Genomic DNA, 19,113 nt, shown 5'->3' with positions numbered 1-19,113 from the left:
TGTCACTCTCCCCGTGGTCGCGTGGATTTTTCTCAAGGTCCTCCGGGTTTTCCCTTCACGTTTAGAATCAACATCACGCGTGTTTAGAGTATTTTAGCTGCTATAAATGTCCACGTGATAAGCAACTTCGTTGAGCTATCATTTGTGATGGCCAGGTCGCTTCTGAAAAAGAGCTACACAGTAGCTCAGTGGGGCCTTTACCTGGTAAGATGAAATACACAATTGTTTTTATCCTTTTAAAAATCCACTCTACCACGGGGAGAGAGACACGCAGACTCTATCGAGCAGGCGTCAAGGTCGCGAACTGCAAACCTCCAGCCCACCCCCTTCAAAATCACAACCACCACCACTATCATGCACAAGACAAAGATCCCCTGTGTAGCCTTAACAGACTGTTGGGGCAAGTGCTGTTAGCGAGTAGCACCTGTGAAGGCCGGCACGGCACGCGAGGGGGTGGGTAGTCAACACCACGCCCGGTCGCCTTTGTCTCCCGAGTGGCGATGTTTGCTCCACACCGCACCAGGTACTCACTGGAGGCTGAGTTGACCTAGGGGAGGCCCAGTACCCGGTTCCAACATTCGCCACTGTTTTTGGTCGTGAGCGCGACATTGAACTCGCGTCGCCGGGGTTCGTAGCGCAGCAACAGCGCTAACCGCTGCGCCACCGCTCCCCGCACATCACCACCCCCACCTCCATCATCACTCGCACCACCAACATTACCCCCCCACACACACTGCTCCTTCACCACCAACTACTCCTCCTCTTTCCCGAGACAGAGAGAGATTGAGAGAGGTGAGTGCACACATTGATTCGTACATTCCTCTGCGCCGCTAACGCTTGGTGACTTTGTGTTGTTGTCTGTGTCTTGTGTTGAATAGAACCGCGTAGAACCACGGGGGGACTCGTGGCTTATAGAGAGGGGGAGGGAGGGTGTGATCCTTGGTAATCACATCTGGCGGTTTACCAGCTTTGGTTCGAGCGAAGCCTGACTGCTGCTGATGAGACAATGAATGTCGAAACCAGTCCTTGCCCGATACACATTTGGGCAGTTCACCCGCCGCTGATGAGACACTGAATGTGGAAACCTGCCCAACAGTTGGAGCTTGTGTTGAACCAGTGCTGCGGAACTTGCCACGCTCCCAGAAAGGTCGTGGGGCTGATGGGATGAGTCGTCGTTGTGTTGTTCAACATTCTCCAGCACGACGCTTGTGTTTGCGGTTCGTGAACATACCGAGGAGGGTCTGGCGGGTTGATGATGTTGATGTTTCTGTTGATGTTTTTTATGCCGTTAATGTTTGTTGATAGTGATGTTGTTGATAATGTTTTTGTTGATGTTACTCCAAACCGTTGGCGCTGTCCTGCTCGAACGAGAATGCACTTCGTGTTCAAGTCGCGTGTGCGCACTGTGCGTACATTGTTGGTGCAGTGTTGAGTCTATGGGCAGTGTTGAGTCTATGGGCAGTGTTAATCTATGGGTAGTGTTAGACTATGGGCAATGTTATCCTATGGGCAGTGTTAGTGTATGGGTAGTTCTTCTTTGGTTCTTTCGGTAAAGTCACGTAGAATGAGAATAAAATAATAAATTGATAAAATAAAATAAAACAATAATATTCTCACGACGTTTCGAAATGTATGGGTAGTGTTAGTCTATGGCCAGTGTTGAGTCTATGGAGAGTGTTGAGTCTATGGGCAGTGCTGAGTCTATGAGCAGTGTTGAGTATATGGGCAGTGTTGAGTCTACGGGCAGTGTTGAGTCTATGGGCAGTGCTGAGTCTATAAGTAGTGTTGAGTCTATGGGGAGTGTTGAGTCTATGGGCAGTGTTGATTTGAAGCTTTAGTGACTGCAGGAATCCATAATCTTTGGTTCTTTCGGTAAAGTCACGTAGGAATAAAATAAAGAGAGACACAATGTTGTGTGTCTCTCACAGAGAGAGACACAATGTTGTGTGTCTCTCTCTGTGTTGTCTCTCTCTGCTTGTGTGTCTGTCTGTGTGTCTATGCCGTGTGTCTCTCTCTGCTTGTGTATATGTCTGTGTGTCTATGCTGTGTCTCTCTCTGCTTGTGTGTCTATGCTGTGTGTCTCTCTCTGCTTGTGTGTCTGTCTGTGTGACTCTGTATTGTCTCTCTCTGCTTGTGTGTATGTCTGTGTGTCTATGCTGTGTGTCTCTCTCTGCTTGTGTGTATGTCTGTGTGTCTATGCTGTGTGTCTCTCTCTGCTTGTGTGTATGTCTGTGTGTCTATACTGTGTCTCTCTCTGGTTGTGTGTCCGTCTGTGTGTCTATGCTGTGTGTCTCTCTCTGCTTGTGTGTCTGTCTGTGTGTCTATGCTGTGTGTCTCTCTCTGCTTGTGTGTCTGTCTGTGTGTCTATGCTGTGTATCGCTCTCTGCTTGTGTGTATGTCTGTGTGTCTATGCTGTGTGTCTCTCTCTGCTTGTGTGTATGTCTGTGTGTCTATGCTGTGTGTCTCTCTGCTTGTGTGTATGTCTGTGTGTCTCTGTGTTGTCTCTCTCTGCTTGTGTGTATGTCTGTGTGTCTATGCTGTGTGTCTCTCTCTGCTTGTGTGTATGTCTGTGTGTCTATGCTGTGTATCGCTCTCTGCTTGTGTGTATGTCTGTGTGTCTATGCTGTGTGTCTCTCTCTGCTTGTGTGTCTGTCTGTGTGTATATGCTGTGTGTCTCTCTCTGCTTGTGTGTATGTCTGTGTGTCTATGCTGCGAATCGCTCTCTGCTTGTGTGTATGTTTGTGTGTCTCTGCGTTGTGTCTCTTTGCTTGTGTGTATGTCTGTGTGTCTATGTTGTGCGTCTCTCCTGCTTGTGTGTCTGTCTGTGTGTCTCTGTGTTGTATCTCTCTGCTTGTGTGTCTGTCTGTGTGTCTATGCTGTGTGTCTCTCTCTGCTTGTGTGTCTGTCTGTGTGTATATGCTGTGTGTCTCTCTCTGCTTGTGTGTATGTCTGTGTGTCTATGCTGTGTGTCTCTCTCTGCTTGTGTGTATGTCTGTGTGTCTATGCTGTGTATCGCTCTCTGCTTGTGTGTATGTCTGTGTGTCTATGCTGTGTGTCTCTCTCTGCTTGTGTGTCTGTCTGTGTGTATATGCTGTGTGTCTCTCTCTGCTTGTGTGTATGTCTGTGTGTCTATGCTGCGTATCGCTCTCTGCTTGTGTGTATGTCTGTGTGTCTCTGTGTTGTGTCTCTTTGCTTGTGTGTATGTCTGTGTGTCTATGTTGTGCGTCTCTCCTGCTTGTGTGTCTGTCTGTGTGTCTCTGTGTTGTATCTCTCTGCTTGTGTGTCTGTCTGTGTGTCTATGCTGTGTGTCTCTCTCTGCTTGTGTGTCTGTCTGTGTGTATATGCTGTGTGTCTCTCTCTGCTTGTGTGTATGTCTGTGTGTCTATGCTGCGTATCGCTCTCTGCTTGTGTGTATGTCTGTGTGTCTATGCTGTGTGTCTCTCTCTGCTTGTGTGTCTGTCTGTGTGTCTATGCTGTGTGTCTCTCTCTGCTTGTGTGTATGTCTGTGTGTCTATGCTGTGTGTCTCTCTCTGCTTGTGTGTCTGTCTGTGCGTCTATGCTGTGTGTCTCTCTCTCTGCTTGTGTGTATGTCTGTGTGTCTATGCTGTGTATCGCTCTCTGCTTGTGTGTATGTCTGTGTCTCTGTGTTGTCTCTCTCTGCTTGTGTGTATATCTGTGTGTCTATACTGTGTCTCTCTCTGCTTGTGTGTATGTCTGTGTCTATGCTGTGTGTCTCTCTGCTTGTGTGTATGTCGGTGTCTATGCTGTGTGTCTCTCTGCTTGTGTGTATGTCTGTGTCTATGCTGTGTGTCTCTCTGCTTGTGTGTATGTCTGTGCGTCTATGCTGTGTGTATCTCTCTATGCGTGCGTGTATGTCTGTGTGTCTATGCTGTGTATCGCTCTCTGCTTGTGTGTATGTCTGTGTCTCTGTGTTGTCTCTCTCTGCTTGTGTGTCTGTCTGTGTGTCTATGCTGTGTGTCTCTCTGCTTGTGTGTGTGTCTGTGTGTCTCTGTGTTGTGTCTCTCTGCTTGTGTGTCTGTGTGTCTATGCTGTGTGTCTCTCTCTGCTTGTGTGTCTGTGTGTCTATGCTGTGTGTCTCTCTCTGCTTGTGTGTATGTCTGTGTGTCTATGCTGTGTGTCTCTCTCTGCTTGTGTGTCTGTCTGTGTGTCTGTGCTGTGTATCGCTCTCTGCTTGTGTGTATGTCTGTGTGTCTATGCTGTGTGTCTCTCTCTGCTTGTGTGTATGTCTGTGTGTCTATGATGTGTGTCTCTCCCTGCTTGTGTGTATGTCTGTGCGTCTTTGCTGTGTGTCTCTCTCTGCTTGTGTGTATGTCTGTGTGTCTCCGTGTTTGTGTTTTGTTACTCTCTCAAATTTAGTTCTACCTGATGACGACTGCTTGTGTTGCAATCGAAACGTATTCTATTATTTAATTTATTTTCTTTCTACGTGACTTTACCGAAAGAACCAAAGAGTAATTCCTGCAGTAACGAAAGCTTCAAATCATCTATGGGCAGTATTTATGTTGCACTTCTTTCGCACCGTACGTAGCCAACTGTGTTCATCGGGAGATGCGGCGGGGGAAGAACGACAACCTAAACACGATGTTGGTGTCGTTGTTTGGAGCGAGGATTTCACCGGCGTGGATTTTCTTTTATTTTTGTTCGCCGATTTCTTTTTTCTCGGATGAAATCTAAAATCAAAGCGAACGTTTCTTTTAGACGTTAGTCAGCGAACTGCTTCTTCATCATCATCATCCGACGGCTGTTGTTGCTGTGGAACGGCAGCAGCTGTGATGCTACATTGGGGTGGTTGATGAGCCAGACGATTGTCAGGAGGAGTAGTGGAGTGGTGATGACGACGGCTGTGCGAGTCCGTGAGTCTCTGCGTGAGTCTATGGGTCTCTGTGTGAGTCTATGGGTCTCTGTGCGAGTCCGTGAGTCTCTGCGTGAGTCTCTGTGTCTCCGTGTGAGTCTGTGGGTCTCTGTGTGAGCCTATGGGTCTTTGTGTGAGTCTGTGGGTCTCTGTGCGAGTCTGTGGTTCTCTGTGCGAGTCCGTGGGTCTTTGTGTGAGTCCGCGGGTCTTTGTGTGAGTCCGCGGGTCTCTGTGTAAGTCCGTGGGTCTCTGTGTAAGTCCGTGGGTCTTTGTGTGAGTCCGTGGGTCTCTATGTAAGTCTATGGCTCTCTGTGTGACTCCGTGGGTCTCTGTGTGAGTCGATGGTTCTCTGTGTGAGTCCGTGGGTCTTTGTGTGAGTCCGTGGGTCTCTATGTAAGTCTATGGCTCTCTGTGTGAGTTTATGGGTCTCTGTGTGAGTCTATGGTTCTCTGTGTGAGTCCGTGGGTCTCTGTGTGAGTCTGTGGGTCGCTGTGTGGGTCCGTCGGTCTCTGTGTGAGTCCGTGGGTCTCTGTGTGAGTCCGTGGGTCTCTGTGTAAGTCTATGGCTCTCTGTGTGAATCCGTGGGTCTCTGTGTGAGTCCGTGGGTCTCTGTGTGAGTCTATGGGTCTCTGTGTGAATCCGTGGATCTCTGTGTGAGTCCGTGGATCTCTTTGTGAGTCTGTGGGTCTCTGTGTGAGTCTATGGGTCTCTGTGTGAATCCGTGGGTCTCTATGTGAGTCCGTGGGTCTCTGTGTGAGTCTATGGATCTCTGTGTGAGTCCGTGGGTCTCTGTGCGAGTCCGTGAGTCTCTGCGTGAGTCTCTGTGTCTCCGTGTGAGTCTGTGGGTCTCTGTGTGAGCCTATGGGTCTTTGTGTGAGTCTGTGGGTCTCTGTGCGAGTCTGTGGTTCTCTGTGCGAGTCCGTGGGTCTTTGTGTGAGTCCGCGGGTCTTTGTGTGAGTCCGCGGGTCTCTGTGTAAGTCCGTGGGTCTCTGTGTAAGTCCGTGGGTCTTTGTGTGAGTCCGTGGGTCTCTATGTAAGTCTATGGCTCTCTGTGTGACTCCGTGGGTCTCTGTGTGAGTCGATGGTTCTCTGTGTGAGTCCGTGGGTCTTTGTGTGAGTCCGTGGGTCTCTATGTAAGTCTATGGCTCTCTGTGTGAGTTTATGGGTCTCTGTGTGAGTCTATGGTTCTCTGTGTGAGTCCGTGGGTCTCTGTGTGAGTCTGTGGGTCGCTGTGTGGGTCCGTCGGTCTCTGTGTGAGTCCGTGGGTCTCTGTGTGAGTCCGTGGGTCTCTGTGTAAGTCTATGGCTCTCTGTGTGAATCCGTGGATCTCTTTGTGAGTCTGTGGGTCTCTGTGTGAGTCTATGGGTCTCTGTGTGAATCCGTGGGTCTCTATGTGAGTCCGTGGGTCTCTGTGTGAGTCTATGGATCTCTGTGTGAGTCCGTGGGTCTCTGTGTAAGTCTATGGCTCTCTGTGTGAGTCCGTGGGTCTCTGTGTGAGTCTATGGGTCTCTGTGTGAATCCGTGGGTCTCTTTGTGAGTCCGTGGGTCTCTGTGTGAGTCCGTGGGTCTATGTGTGAGTCCTTGGGTCTGTGTGAGTCTGTGGGTTTGTCTAAATCTGTGGGTCTCTGTGTGAGGCTGTGTGTCTCTACGTGAGTCTACGGGTTTCAGTGTGAGTCTACGGATCCTAAGTGCGAGCCTACAGGTCTCAGAGTGAGTCTACGGGCCTCAGTGTGAATCTATGGGTTTCAATGTGAGTCTACGGGTCTCTATGTGAGTCTATGTGTATCTGTGTGAGTCTACGGGTCTCTGCGTGAGTCTACGGGACTTAATACGAGTCTACGGGTTTCAGTGTGAGTCTATGGGTTTCAGTGTGAGTCTACGGGTCTCAGTGTTGTTGCTGCTGCAGCATGGATAAAATAAGCGGCACTTTACCGTAACGCCTCGATTTACGCTGGGGATAAGTTCCTGAGAAGCGACGGATAACGGGAAAGGGCGGAGGACGAGGCTTGTCAGCGACGCGAGTGTGGGCTTTGAGGCGACGCAAAATCTGGTGGCAGTGTTAATAAAGTGGCGACGCGTATATGAATGGAGCCTTGACTGCGTCATCATCATTACACTATTTAACCAGGCAAGGCACACTCAGATGTGCAGCCACAGTGCCGGCCTTCGTGGGTGCTACTGCTCGCTGACAGCACTTGCCCCAACAGTCTGTTGAGGCTATACGGGGAGGGAATTTGTCTTTGTGATGACTTCCGCTGGCAAGGCAGCCTCTCAATCTTTAATGGGATTCACAAGCAGTTGCCCCAAACCTATCTATAACGCGCTCCAATTAAATGCAATTTAATATAAATATTTTAAAAAACAATGTAGAAAACATGATTTTATAACTAACCCCTTGCCAATCCACCGCTACAAACAAAGTCATGCTGTCAACACCGTGGGGGGGGGGGGGGCATACTTAACCATGCTGGTCGGTGCGCAAGTTGGTGGAGGGAGGAGAAGGTGGAGTCAGCTGGTGGTGGCCGTGGCTCGGAATCGAACTCGGGTGGCCGGGGGTTTGTTAGCGGAGTGTGCTAACCGTTTTACCACCGTTCCCCCCCCCCCACTACCCGCACACGTATATATTAAAAAAGCCAAATGTGCGCTTAACTTTGAATTAATTGTGATTTAATTCAATTTTACGGTGTAACCAAGGTGGCGGTGTTTAAATCCCCCATCCACAACCTCGCCTCAGCTCACGCACCAGGTCGCGTGCGGTGGGGTAAAGTGTGGGTACTCCGATGCGGCATTACTCTGGCTGCTCCGAGGACGTCTGGAAAGGGTGGAAGAGGAGGCCAAAGTTCCATCCGGAGGGACTCTTCCCAATCTAAACTAAAACGGCAAACTATTTTATTGTACCAGGTAAGGCCCCACTGAGCTACTGTGTAGCTCTTTTTCAGAAGCGACCTGGACATCACAAATGCCAGCTCAACGAGTAGCCAAATACTCTAAACGCGTGATGTTGATTCTAAATGTGGAGAGAAAAACCTAGGAGAAAAATCCACGCGGCCGCAGGGAGAGAGACACCGCAAACTCCAAATTTACAGCAGGTGTTAGGGTCTGGATCGAACCCACGATCTCATGCATACCAAGCGAGGGTGATAACATCTCGCCACCGTGATGATTATAAGAGACGCAAACTCCAAATATATAGCAGGGGCCAGGGTTGGGATCGGACCCACGACCTCATGCATACCAAGCGAGGGTGATAACATCTCGCCACCGCAGTAGTGGGGTAAAAGCGTGCACTTGCAGGGCTGTGCCTTTACCTTCATGATGAAGCGCAGGGTGCTTCGTGTACAGAGAGAGACGGAGACGGTGGCTCGTCTATCAACTTCCTGGGCAAGTGCAGTGGTGCTCAGTAGCGATCGAGCGATCGATCGAGCGAAGATGGAACATGGCGGTCACGCAGCCCGGCCGTATGTAGCGCGTCCCGACAGCCTTGTTCCAGAAGTCCGCGGCTCGAATCCGGCCGGCCGCCCTCATTAATACGGTGGTGTGTGGCTTGGAAATGTTACCGACTTCGAGTTTCTGCTGTCTCTCTCTCTCATCGCGTTGGCTAGGAGATGTTAACTCCCTCGCCTGGTATGAAGGAGGTTGTGGGTTCGATCCCGACCCTGCCACCTGGTGTATATTTGGAGTTTGCGTGTCTTTCTCTATCTCCCCGTGGTCACGTGACATTTTCTCCGGGTCCTCCAGGTTTTTCCCTGCACATTGAGAATCAACGTCACGCGTTCCGAGTCTTTGGCTGCTATAAATCACCACGTGATGATGATGATGATAAGGCCACTTCGTTGAGCTATCATTTGTGATAGCCAGGTCGCTATTAAAAAAAAGAGCAGTATGATTCGGTGGGCCTTACCTGGCAAAATAACAAAAACAATCGATGGTTGACATAGATGAGGCTTTTTTCGAGACGTATGGGCAGCTTGGAAGAGTAGACCAAACACCCTCGAGAGCAGCGGTCCCCAAACTTTTTGGCAATTTTTTTTCACGGACCGGGGGAGCGGCGGGGGAGGTTCATCATTGGGTCTTTCCCCCTTTTCAAAGAAGCTCTCCAGCGACGTTTGTTTTTTTACTCATTGTGGCTACTAGGGTTGTTAGCTTGTGGGCTTACTCATTGTGGCTACTAGGGTTTTATATATTTTATTATACTGGTAGGAACGAAGTTGTAAACTGAGTGTACCAGCTTGCAATAGATTAATGTGTCCGTCCGTCCGTCCATCCGTCCGCCCGTCCCCTTTCAATACTTTAACGAAGTGAAATCTCGTGCTGTTGGGTGTAAAATCAGCAATAGACAGCGCAGAGACTTGATATGTCTTAAACTGGTAGGAAAAAGGATTTCACCATTCCATTCCTCTACAGAGGTTAATTTGTCCGAAGAACCCTCAAAGATTTTGAGGGCAAAAAGGTGGGAAGACGCTCTTAATTTGCACAATTTTACATAACAATGTCATAAAATTGCGCAAAATTCCAATGTTCCTACCAGCCCACCCTGCAGGGACCTGTTTTTACTGGTAGGAACGAAGTTGTAAACTGAGTGTACCAGCCTGCAATAGATTAATGTGTCCGTCCGTTCGTCCGTCCGTCCCCTTTCAATACTTTAAAAGTGAAATCTCGTGCTGTTGGGTGTAAAATAAGCAATAGACAGCGCAGAGACTTGTCCTACCAACCCACCCTGCAGGGACCTGTTATTGTTTCCCTTCAACGTGACTTTACCGAAAGAACCAAGAATATGAGCTACTAGGGTTGTTAGCTTGTGGGCTTACCAACACTTTGACTGAGACAAGTGCCCTGTGCGGGAAAGAGGCGCGGACGGAAGTGTCAAATAATAAAATAATGGCGGCGGGCCACGTGCGGACTCACCGCTCTCGCCTCCTGCTGCGCAGCCTGGTTCCTAACAGGCCACGGACCAGTACCGGTCCGTGGCCCGGGTTGAGGACCCCTGCTCTCGAGTCCAGAGAGGGGCTACTCGAGCGCTCCCTCTCGGAGTGTTGGAGGCACCTTCTGACAGCAGTGGCCAGAGCGAGCAATTACAAACGTCTGGTCCAATCACAGCGGCTGTTGCTGGCCAGCCTATGACCAATGAAAGGCGCGCGTCTGTCGCCGCTCGTCATGGCGCAGGAGCGGCCGCTGTGGCTGCCTGCTCCCTGAGCGCGAGACCAACAATTACAACACAGACGATTATCAGGTAATATAAAGCTAGATTTTCAATGCACGCACACTTTGATTTGCACTCAAAAGCAGTAGATACATCATTTAGACAGAATGACGATGACGAGCTTGGTACAAGGGGACAAAAAATAGATGTCCTTTCAGGTCGATCGGAAGCAACTCCTGTCCAAGTAGTGTCCAGGCATTCCGAGTAGCGATGTTCAACCTTTACGTGTCCGTTTTGTTTTACCGCGCAAGTTCGAAGGCCCCGTTGGCGGCCTGCTTGCAACCAGGTGGTTTGAAACGAGAGAGCTTGCATTTGACCTCACCTTTTCTAGGAGCTCCCCCCACCCCTCGAGGGCAACCAGTGGCTCTCCCTGAATAGGGCTGCCTGGATGCCCAGACTGCATACCTGTCAACCCCTTATCAGTGTCAATTCAGAACTTACTGGTCACCCTGTGTCCTCATAAATCTCAACGTTCATCCTACAAAGCCATATTGAAATGGCCGTACGCCATATCGACCTGAAAACTCAATTTCCCTGTGTGGCAATATGGGGTAAACCGCATGGGTTGACAGCTATGAGACTGCAGCCTCAAAACTGTTGCAGCTCAATCGACAAAGTCTGCGACCATCTGGTCCGAGCTGCCTGCGTGTAAGGCTTTTGTTAACAGCTTCCCAGCTCTCCTCAATCCTGCCCCGACCACGTCCACCCCATTGCCACGGGGCTTTCTCTGCTCTCCACGCATTGAACGGTGGTTAAGAGAAGCTGCCATCGTGACCTCGGCTGTCCTCTCTCTGGTCTCACGTGATAACTCACCCAGCCACCCAGTCAGTCGCCCACTGTGACACTCATTCAGCCACCCGACCACTCAGCAACCGTGACCACACCACCTCTAACCACGCCCCCCCTCTCCCAAGGAACACAACCCAGGCCACCCCCGCCACCTCTTGCGTGCGGTCGCAACATCATCACGATGGGCGACGCGGAGCCCACTCCGTCGCCAACCGCGGGGGTCGCCACCGCCACCTCCATCGCCTCCATCGGCAGCTCCGGCAGCGCCGGCTCGGGGGGCGCGGCATCGACGGCGCCGCTGCACGTCAACGTGGGGGGTCTCCGGGAGCGCGTGGCACGCGGCAGCGCCCGCCGGTTCCCGCACTCGCGCCTGGGCAAGCTGGCGCGTTGCGAGAGCCACGAGCAGGCGCTGCGCCTCTGTGACGACTACTGTGATGCCGCGGACGAGTTCTACTTCGACCGCAACCCGGCGGCATTCCGCGGCGTCCTCAACCTGTACCGCACTGGACGCCTGCACCTCATCGAAGAGCTGTGCGTCTTCTCCTTCAGCCAGGAGCTCGAGTACTGGGGCGTGCAGGACTACTACATGGGCTCCTGCTGCAGGTGAGCAAGCAGGGACACGTACACAAGATCCTGCTGCAGGTGAGGACATGTACTATGTGGGCTCCTTCTGCAGGTGAGGACAAGTACTATGTGGACTCCTGCTGCAGGCGAGGACCGGTGCTACCCCTGCGCTGACCGTGAGTTTCGTGAGGGGGCTCTCTCTCCGTCCTCCCCGCACAGCTACAAGTACCACGAGCGCAAGGAGAACTGCGGGGACAGCGGGGAGTTCGACGAGGACGACGACGACGAGGAGGGATTCACTCACGACGACGACGACGATGGCGGAAGTGGCGACAGTGACGACGGCGGCAGCGGCGGGGCCAGGGGGGAGAGGGCCCCACCCAAGGGCTCCCCCGAGGAGGAGATGGCGTCTGTGGAGAGAGACATGGAGGAGTTCACGCGCAAGTGCTGCGGCCAGCGGAGGTGCGTGTGCAGGCGGGCTCTTCGGCGTACGCTCACCTGTATCGAGATGTTCTCACCTGTGTAGGCTCACCCGTACAGACTCGTATATATTGTTGCCTGTGAGCTCACCTGCATACACTCGCCTGCATAGGCACTCGTGTACAAACTCACCTGTGTAGTCTCATCTGTACGCTCACCCGCAGACCTGTATAGGCTCACGTGTACAAACTCACCTGTCTACTCTTGTACACATTCTAACCGTGTAAGCTCTCACCTGTATAGTCTCTGCCCACCTCCCCCCCACCCCCGCAGGCGCCTGCTGTGGCTGACCCTGGAGAACCCGGACTTCTCGGCCTTCGCGCGCGTCATCGCCGCCGTCTCCGTGCTGGCCGTGCTCACGTCCGTCGCGGCCATGTGCGTCAACAGCATGCCCGAGTTTCAGGCGGCTGCGCGCCGGCGCGGCGCCGCTGGCGCCACGGCGGCCGAGGAGCTAGAGGAGGAGAGGGGCGTGCTGGCGCAGGTGGAGCGCATGTGCATCGCGTGGTTCACCGCCGAGCTGGTGCTGCGGCTGGCGGCGGCGCCGCGGCTCGGCCGCTTCGTGCGCGAGCCCCTGAATGTCATCGACGCCGTCTCCGTGCTGCCCTACTACGCCACCGAGGCGGTGCGCGCGCTGCTCTCGAGCGGCGTGCGCATGCGCGACGTGGGGCGAGTCACGCAGTCGCTCAGGTGAGCCGCTGGGGCGGGGGGAGGGACGGAGAGCGAGCAGCTCGCTCGGGGACGATGTGACGGGCAGGCGAGTTGTTGGCTAGCGCGGGGGAGTGAGGGAGTGAGGAGCAGGTGAGCTGAAGTCGCTGCCAAATGTCGACCCTTCCTGTTGTCCACCTGTACGCCCACACACGCACCAACGCACTCTCACCTACTCTCACCCACTCACCCCCACACACCCACTCACCTCCTTACCCACCCACACACCCCACGCACCCACCCACACTCTTACCCCCACGCACCCACTCACTCTCACCCCCACGCACCCACCCACTCTCTCCCACCCAACCACTCTTACCCCCACGCACCAACCCACTCTCTCCCACCCAACCACTCTTACCCCCACGCACCCACTCTCACCCACCCAACCACTCTCAATCCCACAAACAAACCCACTCTCACCCACCCAACCACTCTCACCCCCACGCACCCACCCACTCTCTCCCACCCAACCACTCTTACCCCCACGCACCCACCCACTCTCACCCACCCAACCACTCTTACCCCCACACACCCACCCACTCTCACCCCCACGCACCCACCCACTCACCAACCCACTCTCACCCACCCAACCACTCTCACCCCCACTCACCCACCCATGCACCCACCCACACCCACCCACAGGCTGCTGCGCGTCTTCCGCATCCTCAAGCTGGCGCGCCACTCGGCGGGCCTGCGCTCGCTGGGCGAGACACTGGCGCACAGCCACAGCGACATCGGCGTGCTGCTCCTCTTCCTCGCCACGGGCATCCTCATCTTTGCCTCGCTCGCCTACTACCTGGAGCGCGACGACGGCGAGAACATGGGCACCATCCCCCTCTGCTACTGGTGGGCGACCATCAGCATGACAACGGTGGGCTACGGCGACGCGGTGCCCACGACGCCCGCCGGCAAGGCGGTGAGCGTCTGCTGTGTCCTCTGCGGCATCCTGATCATGTCCATGCCCGTCACCATCATCTTCAACAAGTTCATCAAGTACTACCGCCGACAGAAGGCGCGCGAGGTCACCCTGCGCCGGCGGTTGGCCCGGAACGCTCTGCCGAGGGAACTCTTTGAGTCGCACCGCGACGACGATGACGACGATGACCTTGACCGCGACCGCGACCTCGGCGACGGCAGGACGGGGAAGGCCCGCAGGGTGGTCGTGGGGCTGGTCTCCGCGTCTGCGCTCGGGGTGGGCCTCGGAGTCGGCGCCGACCCGGGCCTCTGCGTGGGGCCACGCGAATCCTTCGCCTCGGGCTCGCGGGGCCGCAGGGGGCGCAGGCGACCGTGTCGCGCGTGGGCAGCGCTGGCCGAGCGCCTCCTGCCGTCGTCATCCGGCACTGGTGGCGGGGGGAGGCGGCAGAGCGGCGGGACGCCTGGGGGGACGCCCGCGTCCCCGGCTCACGGCCGCGGGGACCTCGAGCTGAGGCCGTTGGAGGCCGCCGTGGGCCTCGCGCAGGTGCGGGACATCGGGCCGGGCCGGAAGGTCTACCAGCCGGTGGAGTGAGAGGGCCGTGGGTCGCAGGTCGCGAATGAGCCCAACGTCTGTGGGAGGATGCTGCCCTCCCTCCCTACTGCCACCACCGCCACCACCACCACCTACACCGCCAACCACCACCACCACCACTCACAACCACCACCCTGCCGAATTACAGCTACAGCACTCACCTGGCCCAGACACCCCCTTAAGCTCCGGAATGCCAACAAACCTCATGCCAAGCTGCCGCTGCTGCCACTATCGCTCGTCGACGGTGGAGCCTCCACCCCAACCTCGACTACCATAGCCTCAGTAGCCTTGCCGACTTGGTGTCAGAGTCAACCCGTGGAAATTGACGATGATGATGATGATGGCAGCGATGTTGGATGCAAGGGTTGTGTTTGGACAGGAGGGGCCCAAGGGGGGCCACGACGAGGAGTTTTGATGTCGTCGTTTACGCCGTTGCCGTTCAACTTTGGCCGGGAAATCACCTGCAGGTCTCTCCCATTTGTAGGCGCAGATGCACCGACCGATGCGCTGCCACTCCTCCGCCGAATTGCGCCGGCGGTACAATAAGAAGAGGACTGTGACGGAATCGTTGACCTTGCTGATTATCAGGCACTCAAACGAAGGTCTCCGTGTCAAATCGTTACTCTCGATCCATGGGATTAGGCTCGATTTCCCGGGCCACGACACCGTATATGGTTAATGCCATGCCCACCTTCTTCCATATTTCCATATATTGGAGGGGGGGCAAATTCTTTCATCGGTGATTCCGTACGATTTTATTGATGCAGTACAAACGGACCGCGATGGATATCGCCGACCTTCGCTCAGCTTCTTCGGTGTACTGCGGGGAACACGGCAGGCCCGAAGCACAGCGTGACCGGTCGTCGTTGTTGTCATGCTCGTCAGCCATTTTCAACCTCTGACACTCACCCCCGCACAACCGATTAGCACGTTCGGCTACGTGCGGTGCGGCAGAAGTTCAACATGCACACATACGTATGTCAGTGCAGATATTGGCAGGTCACAAAACATTTAGGGGGTCCACGCGGCACGCAAGACTAACCGATGGGAATACTCGATCCAGGGATCGCTTTGGCAATAAAATCGACGCGGTGATTAAGCCCTCGATTACCCTCCAAATCTGGGACTCGAGACCGTAACATGGATGGGGCAAAGACGCGCCCGTCCAAGGGTGTGATGCCACGCACTATTCCCTTTCATTTATCTCGCTGACTGCGTTACAGGCCCTCCCATCCCCTGGCCACCCTCCCGTAAGCGTGGCTGAAAGACGCCGGGGTTGGCTCTCTCACGAAAAAATTGGCTCGGTTGTGAGTAACCTAAACGCTCGACATTCTCTCTGCAGCCAGTTGCTGCCCGCCCACACACGGCGAGAGAGATGAGCGGGCGCAACCAGCTGAGCGTCGATCCGCTCAGCGATTTGTGGTGACGCATTTCACCGCCACCACTGCAGAGGCACAGTAGTCACCCTCGAAAAACAGAGGGCAGAGGAGCGACGCTCACAACAACGAGCAGAGCGCCGGGCAGCTAAAATGCAGCAAGTTGCCACAGTAGGGGGTACAGCTGGTGGTGCATCTACTGGTCATCTCAGTCTGCCAACCCATGGCACCTGGGTCTGTCCCGTGACCTCCTGTCAGCGAGCCTTCGACACTTCACGTGGCCTCAGAGTGCACCTGGCCTGGCACAGGCGCCGTGGTGACATCACTGTGCCTTAGTGGCAAATGGCGAATAATGGTACAGGTACTACTTTACTTACGAATATTTCGACCTTTCAGAGATACGAACAAACCTGTCCGTATGTCCAGTTGCCCATTCAAACCAAGAGTCGTAAGTTCAACCGCCGCGCAATAAATGGCGGCGGTGGCATCTACATCTGCAGAACGTGAAGAACCAGTGGCATCTACATCTGCAGAATCTGAAAAACTAGTAGCATCTACAGGAGATTAGACAACTTTTAAAGCAATTCCCCATGTTTAGTGTACACGCCGTACAATGTGTTCAGAATCGACAGGAGTAAATTTAGGCTTACGAACCAGCTTCTGGAATCTAACTCATTTGTAATTAGAGGAGTCGCTGTATTGGTATTGGTGGGGGGGCGGGGCGGGTGGGAGTAGGTAGAGCTAGGGGTGGGGCTACCCTGTGAATGGGGGCGTGGCTAGACCACTCTGTAGCCACGCCCAGAGGAGTTGCCCAACTGCTCGCTCAGAAATGGACAAAGCAGTTGCAGGCGACGACGATGACGATCCGGGTTTATGATCACGAATCGGGGCATGATTGACTTCTCGCACGCGCGACAATAAATACGTGGACGACGTGGAAAGTAATGTGCGAGCTGCGTGCGTGCCATCGCGCGTACAGCGGCCGCTCCGCTCGCCTCGCTACGCAGCGAACGCGCCATTCCCGAACACGGGAAGTCCTCGTTTAACGCGCGAACAATCGACCCCGTAGATGCGGTTAAAGTGCCGTGTGAAGCAAAGAAGGCGTCGAGCGAAAACGATGAAGTTTGGCAAATGTACAATGTTACTACTGTGCACATCATGCGGTGAGATGGCGGATACTGGGGGTACACCGCCGTGTTACTGTATCATTCTGCATTACTGTATCATTGTAACCGCTCAGCCACGCAGCTCAAGAGAGTAGTTAATCATTTCTAGATTTCAAGCTTTCGTGACTGCAAGGATCCATAGTCTTTGGTTCTATTCGGTAAAGTCACGTAAAAGTATAAAACAACAAAAAAAAATTCACGACGTTTTGGCCACAACACAAGTGGCCTTCATCAGGTGAAGGGACCAGACTGTCTCGAGGACAGCGCTAGAGTGAACACTGCCACGCTCAGACCGCGACCTTTAAGCTTGTGTGAGAGGAATTAAGGTGCCTTGACAAAGGAATTAGCATAAAAATTATAATTCAATTGGCGGACTTAGCATGGTGAATGGTGTAGAGGGGGTGAACATGTGCAGACCGGCGAGGGGGGGAGGGGGAGTTTACATATTGATGGTGTGAAAAGGGAATTTAAGCAGCTGCGAAAGATTGGGATACCACTACTTGAAAATATATACTGTACCATTGAAAATTAGTTTAATGTTTGGTTCGATTTAGCACATGTTTCCAATGGTTTCTTAATTTTAAACCATCTTCTCGGTTGAAATTGTGTTTGTGTTTGTAAATCTGAATTGCCTCGTGAACAAATCTCTGATAAAAACCCGTGGGTTTGCAAAGAACCTTGGTATCGGAGAAAATTATATCGTGATCACCCACAACGTTGTAACAGTGATCAGCTACGGCAGAAGAATTCGTTCTGCCGTGTTTCAAATCTGATTTGTGCTCGCGAATTCGGTCAGAGACATGTCGTTTCGTCTCCCCAATATAGCAGTCACCACAGGTGCAGCTCAATTTGTAAACCCCGGGGTACTGTAAGTCAGGAATGACATCCTTCACGGATGGGATCAGGTCACGGATTTTGTGTACTGTATTGAACCGGACCAGGATCTTGTGTTTGTTTAGAATTTTGGAGATCTTTTTAGTAACGTCTGCTATATATGGCAGTGTGATGGTTTTGATCGGAGTATCAAGTGGTTGTTTCTGTATGAAGGGAGAAACAGCTTGGCGGATAGTACGGTCAGAGTATCCATTTCTTTTGAGGGCCAGATGCACATGTTTTAATTCACTGGTCAAGTGGTGTTGGTCCGAAATGCAATGAGCCCTGTGGTATAACGTTTTGATGACATAATTCTTTTGCGTTGGGTGGTGGTGGGAATCAGGTTTCAAGTAGGAATCTGTGTGGCCGAAACGTCGTGAATTTTTTATTTTTATTTTTTGTTGTTTTATACTTTTACGTGACTTTACCGAATATAACCAAAGAGTATAGTTCATCATTGACCGCTCAGAAACTGCACTATAATGGCGCGGGTTCCAAGTTAAAACGGTGTGCATTCTGATAGCGGTGCGCATCCCGCGTTACAACAGCGCGTGCCCCGCGTTATAACAGCACGTGCCTCGCGTTACAACAGCACGTGCCCCGTATTACAAAAGCGCGTGCCCCGTGTTACAACAGCACGTACCCCGTGTTATAACAGCACGTGCCCCGCGTTACAACAGCACATGCCCCGTGTTACAACAGCGTGTGCCCCGTGTTACAACAGCACGTACCCCATGTTATAACAGCACGTGCCCCGCGTTACAACAGCGCGTGCCCCGTGTTATAACGGCGCGTGCCTTGTGTTATGACAGCGCGTGCCCCGCGTTATGACAGCACGTGCCCGCGTTATAACAGCACGTGCCCCGTGTTACAACAGCACGTGCCCCATGTTATAACAGCACGTGCCCCGTGTTACAACAGCGTGTGCACCACGTTATAACAGCACGTGCCCCGTGTTATAACAGCACGTGCCCTGCGTTATAACAGCGCGTGCCCCGTGTTATAACAGCACGTGCCTTGCGTTATAACAGCTCGTGCCCCGTGTTATAACAGTACGTGCCCCACGTTATAACAGCACGTGCCCCACGTTATAACAGCACGTGACCCGTGTTATAACAGCACGTGCCCCGTGTTATAACAGCACGTGCCCCGTGTTATAACAGCACGTGCCCCGCGTTATAATAGCACGTGCCCCGTGTTATAACAGCCCGTGCCCCGTGTTATAACAGCACGTGCCCCGTGTTATAACAGCACGTGCCCCGCGTTATAACAGCACGTGCCCCGCGTTATAATAGCGCGTGCCCCGTGTTACAACAGCACGTGCCCCACGTTATAGCAGCACGTGCCCCGCGTTATAATAGCGTGTAAATATGACCACGCAACGCATCTGGCGTCCAAATCCTCGCGCCCTCGTCACGCGACCCTGCATGCAACCTCGACACTGCCGTGACAGCTCCCCTCGTTTCGAACATTGTTAGTAGGGAGAGACAAAGGCGGCTGGGGTGTGGTGCTGGCCACCCCCACCCAACCTCGCCCCGTGTTTGCAGCGTGTCCGGCCTTCGTAGCCCACAGGTGCT

General features: G+C 53.3%; 1 protein-coding gene across 1 annotated transcript; it reads left to right on the top strand.

The window, feature by feature from the left end:
• LOC116957806 (delayed-rectifier potassium channel regulatory subunit KCNS3-like) lies at nucleotides 1–16,203 on the top strand. Its single transcript, XM_032980183.2, has 5 exons — nucleotides 1–792; nucleotides 10,988–11,465; nucleotides 11,646–11,888; nucleotides 12,180–12,593; nucleotides 13,257–16,203. Exons 2-5 carry the CDS (start codon nucleotides 11,044–11,046, stop codon nucleotides 14,119–14,121), a joined length of 1,944 nt encoding a protein of 647 aa, XP_032836074.1. The 5' UTR covers nucleotides 1–792; nucleotides 10,988–11,043; the 3' UTR covers nucleotides 14,122–16,203.
• The last annotated feature ends 2,910 nt before the right edge of the window (nucleotides 16,204–19,113 follow it).

Source organism: Petromyzon marinus, chromosome 43 (assembly GCF_048934315.1).
Source record: "Petromyzon marinus isolate PM22_M1 ecotype Great Lakes invasive population chromosome 43, UKy_Petmar_22M1.pri1.0, whole genome shotgun sequence".
NCBI classification, from domain to species: domain Eukaryota; kingdom Metazoa; phylum Chordata; class Hyperoartia; order Petromyzontiformes; family Petromyzontidae; genus Petromyzon; species Petromyzon marinus.
Note: the sequence above shows the minus strand (reverse complement) of the source record. Positions and strands in the feature narration are given on the sequence as shown.

Excerpts from the sequence above, each read along its gene's own strand:
- LOC116957806 (XM_032980183.2), top strand. The coding sequence starts at position 11,044 with ATGGGCGACGCGGAGCCCACTCCGTCGCCAACCGCGGGGGTCGCCACC. Across the intron at positions 11,889-12,179 it reads AAGTGCTGCGGCCAGCGGAG|GCGCCTGCTGTGGCTGACCC; the intron begins GTGCGTGTGCAG and ends CCACCCCCGCAG. Across the intron at positions 12,594-13,256 it reads CGAGTCACGCAGTCGCTCAG|GCTGCTGCGCGTCTTCCGCA; the intron begins GTGAGCCGCTGG and ends ACCCACCCACAG.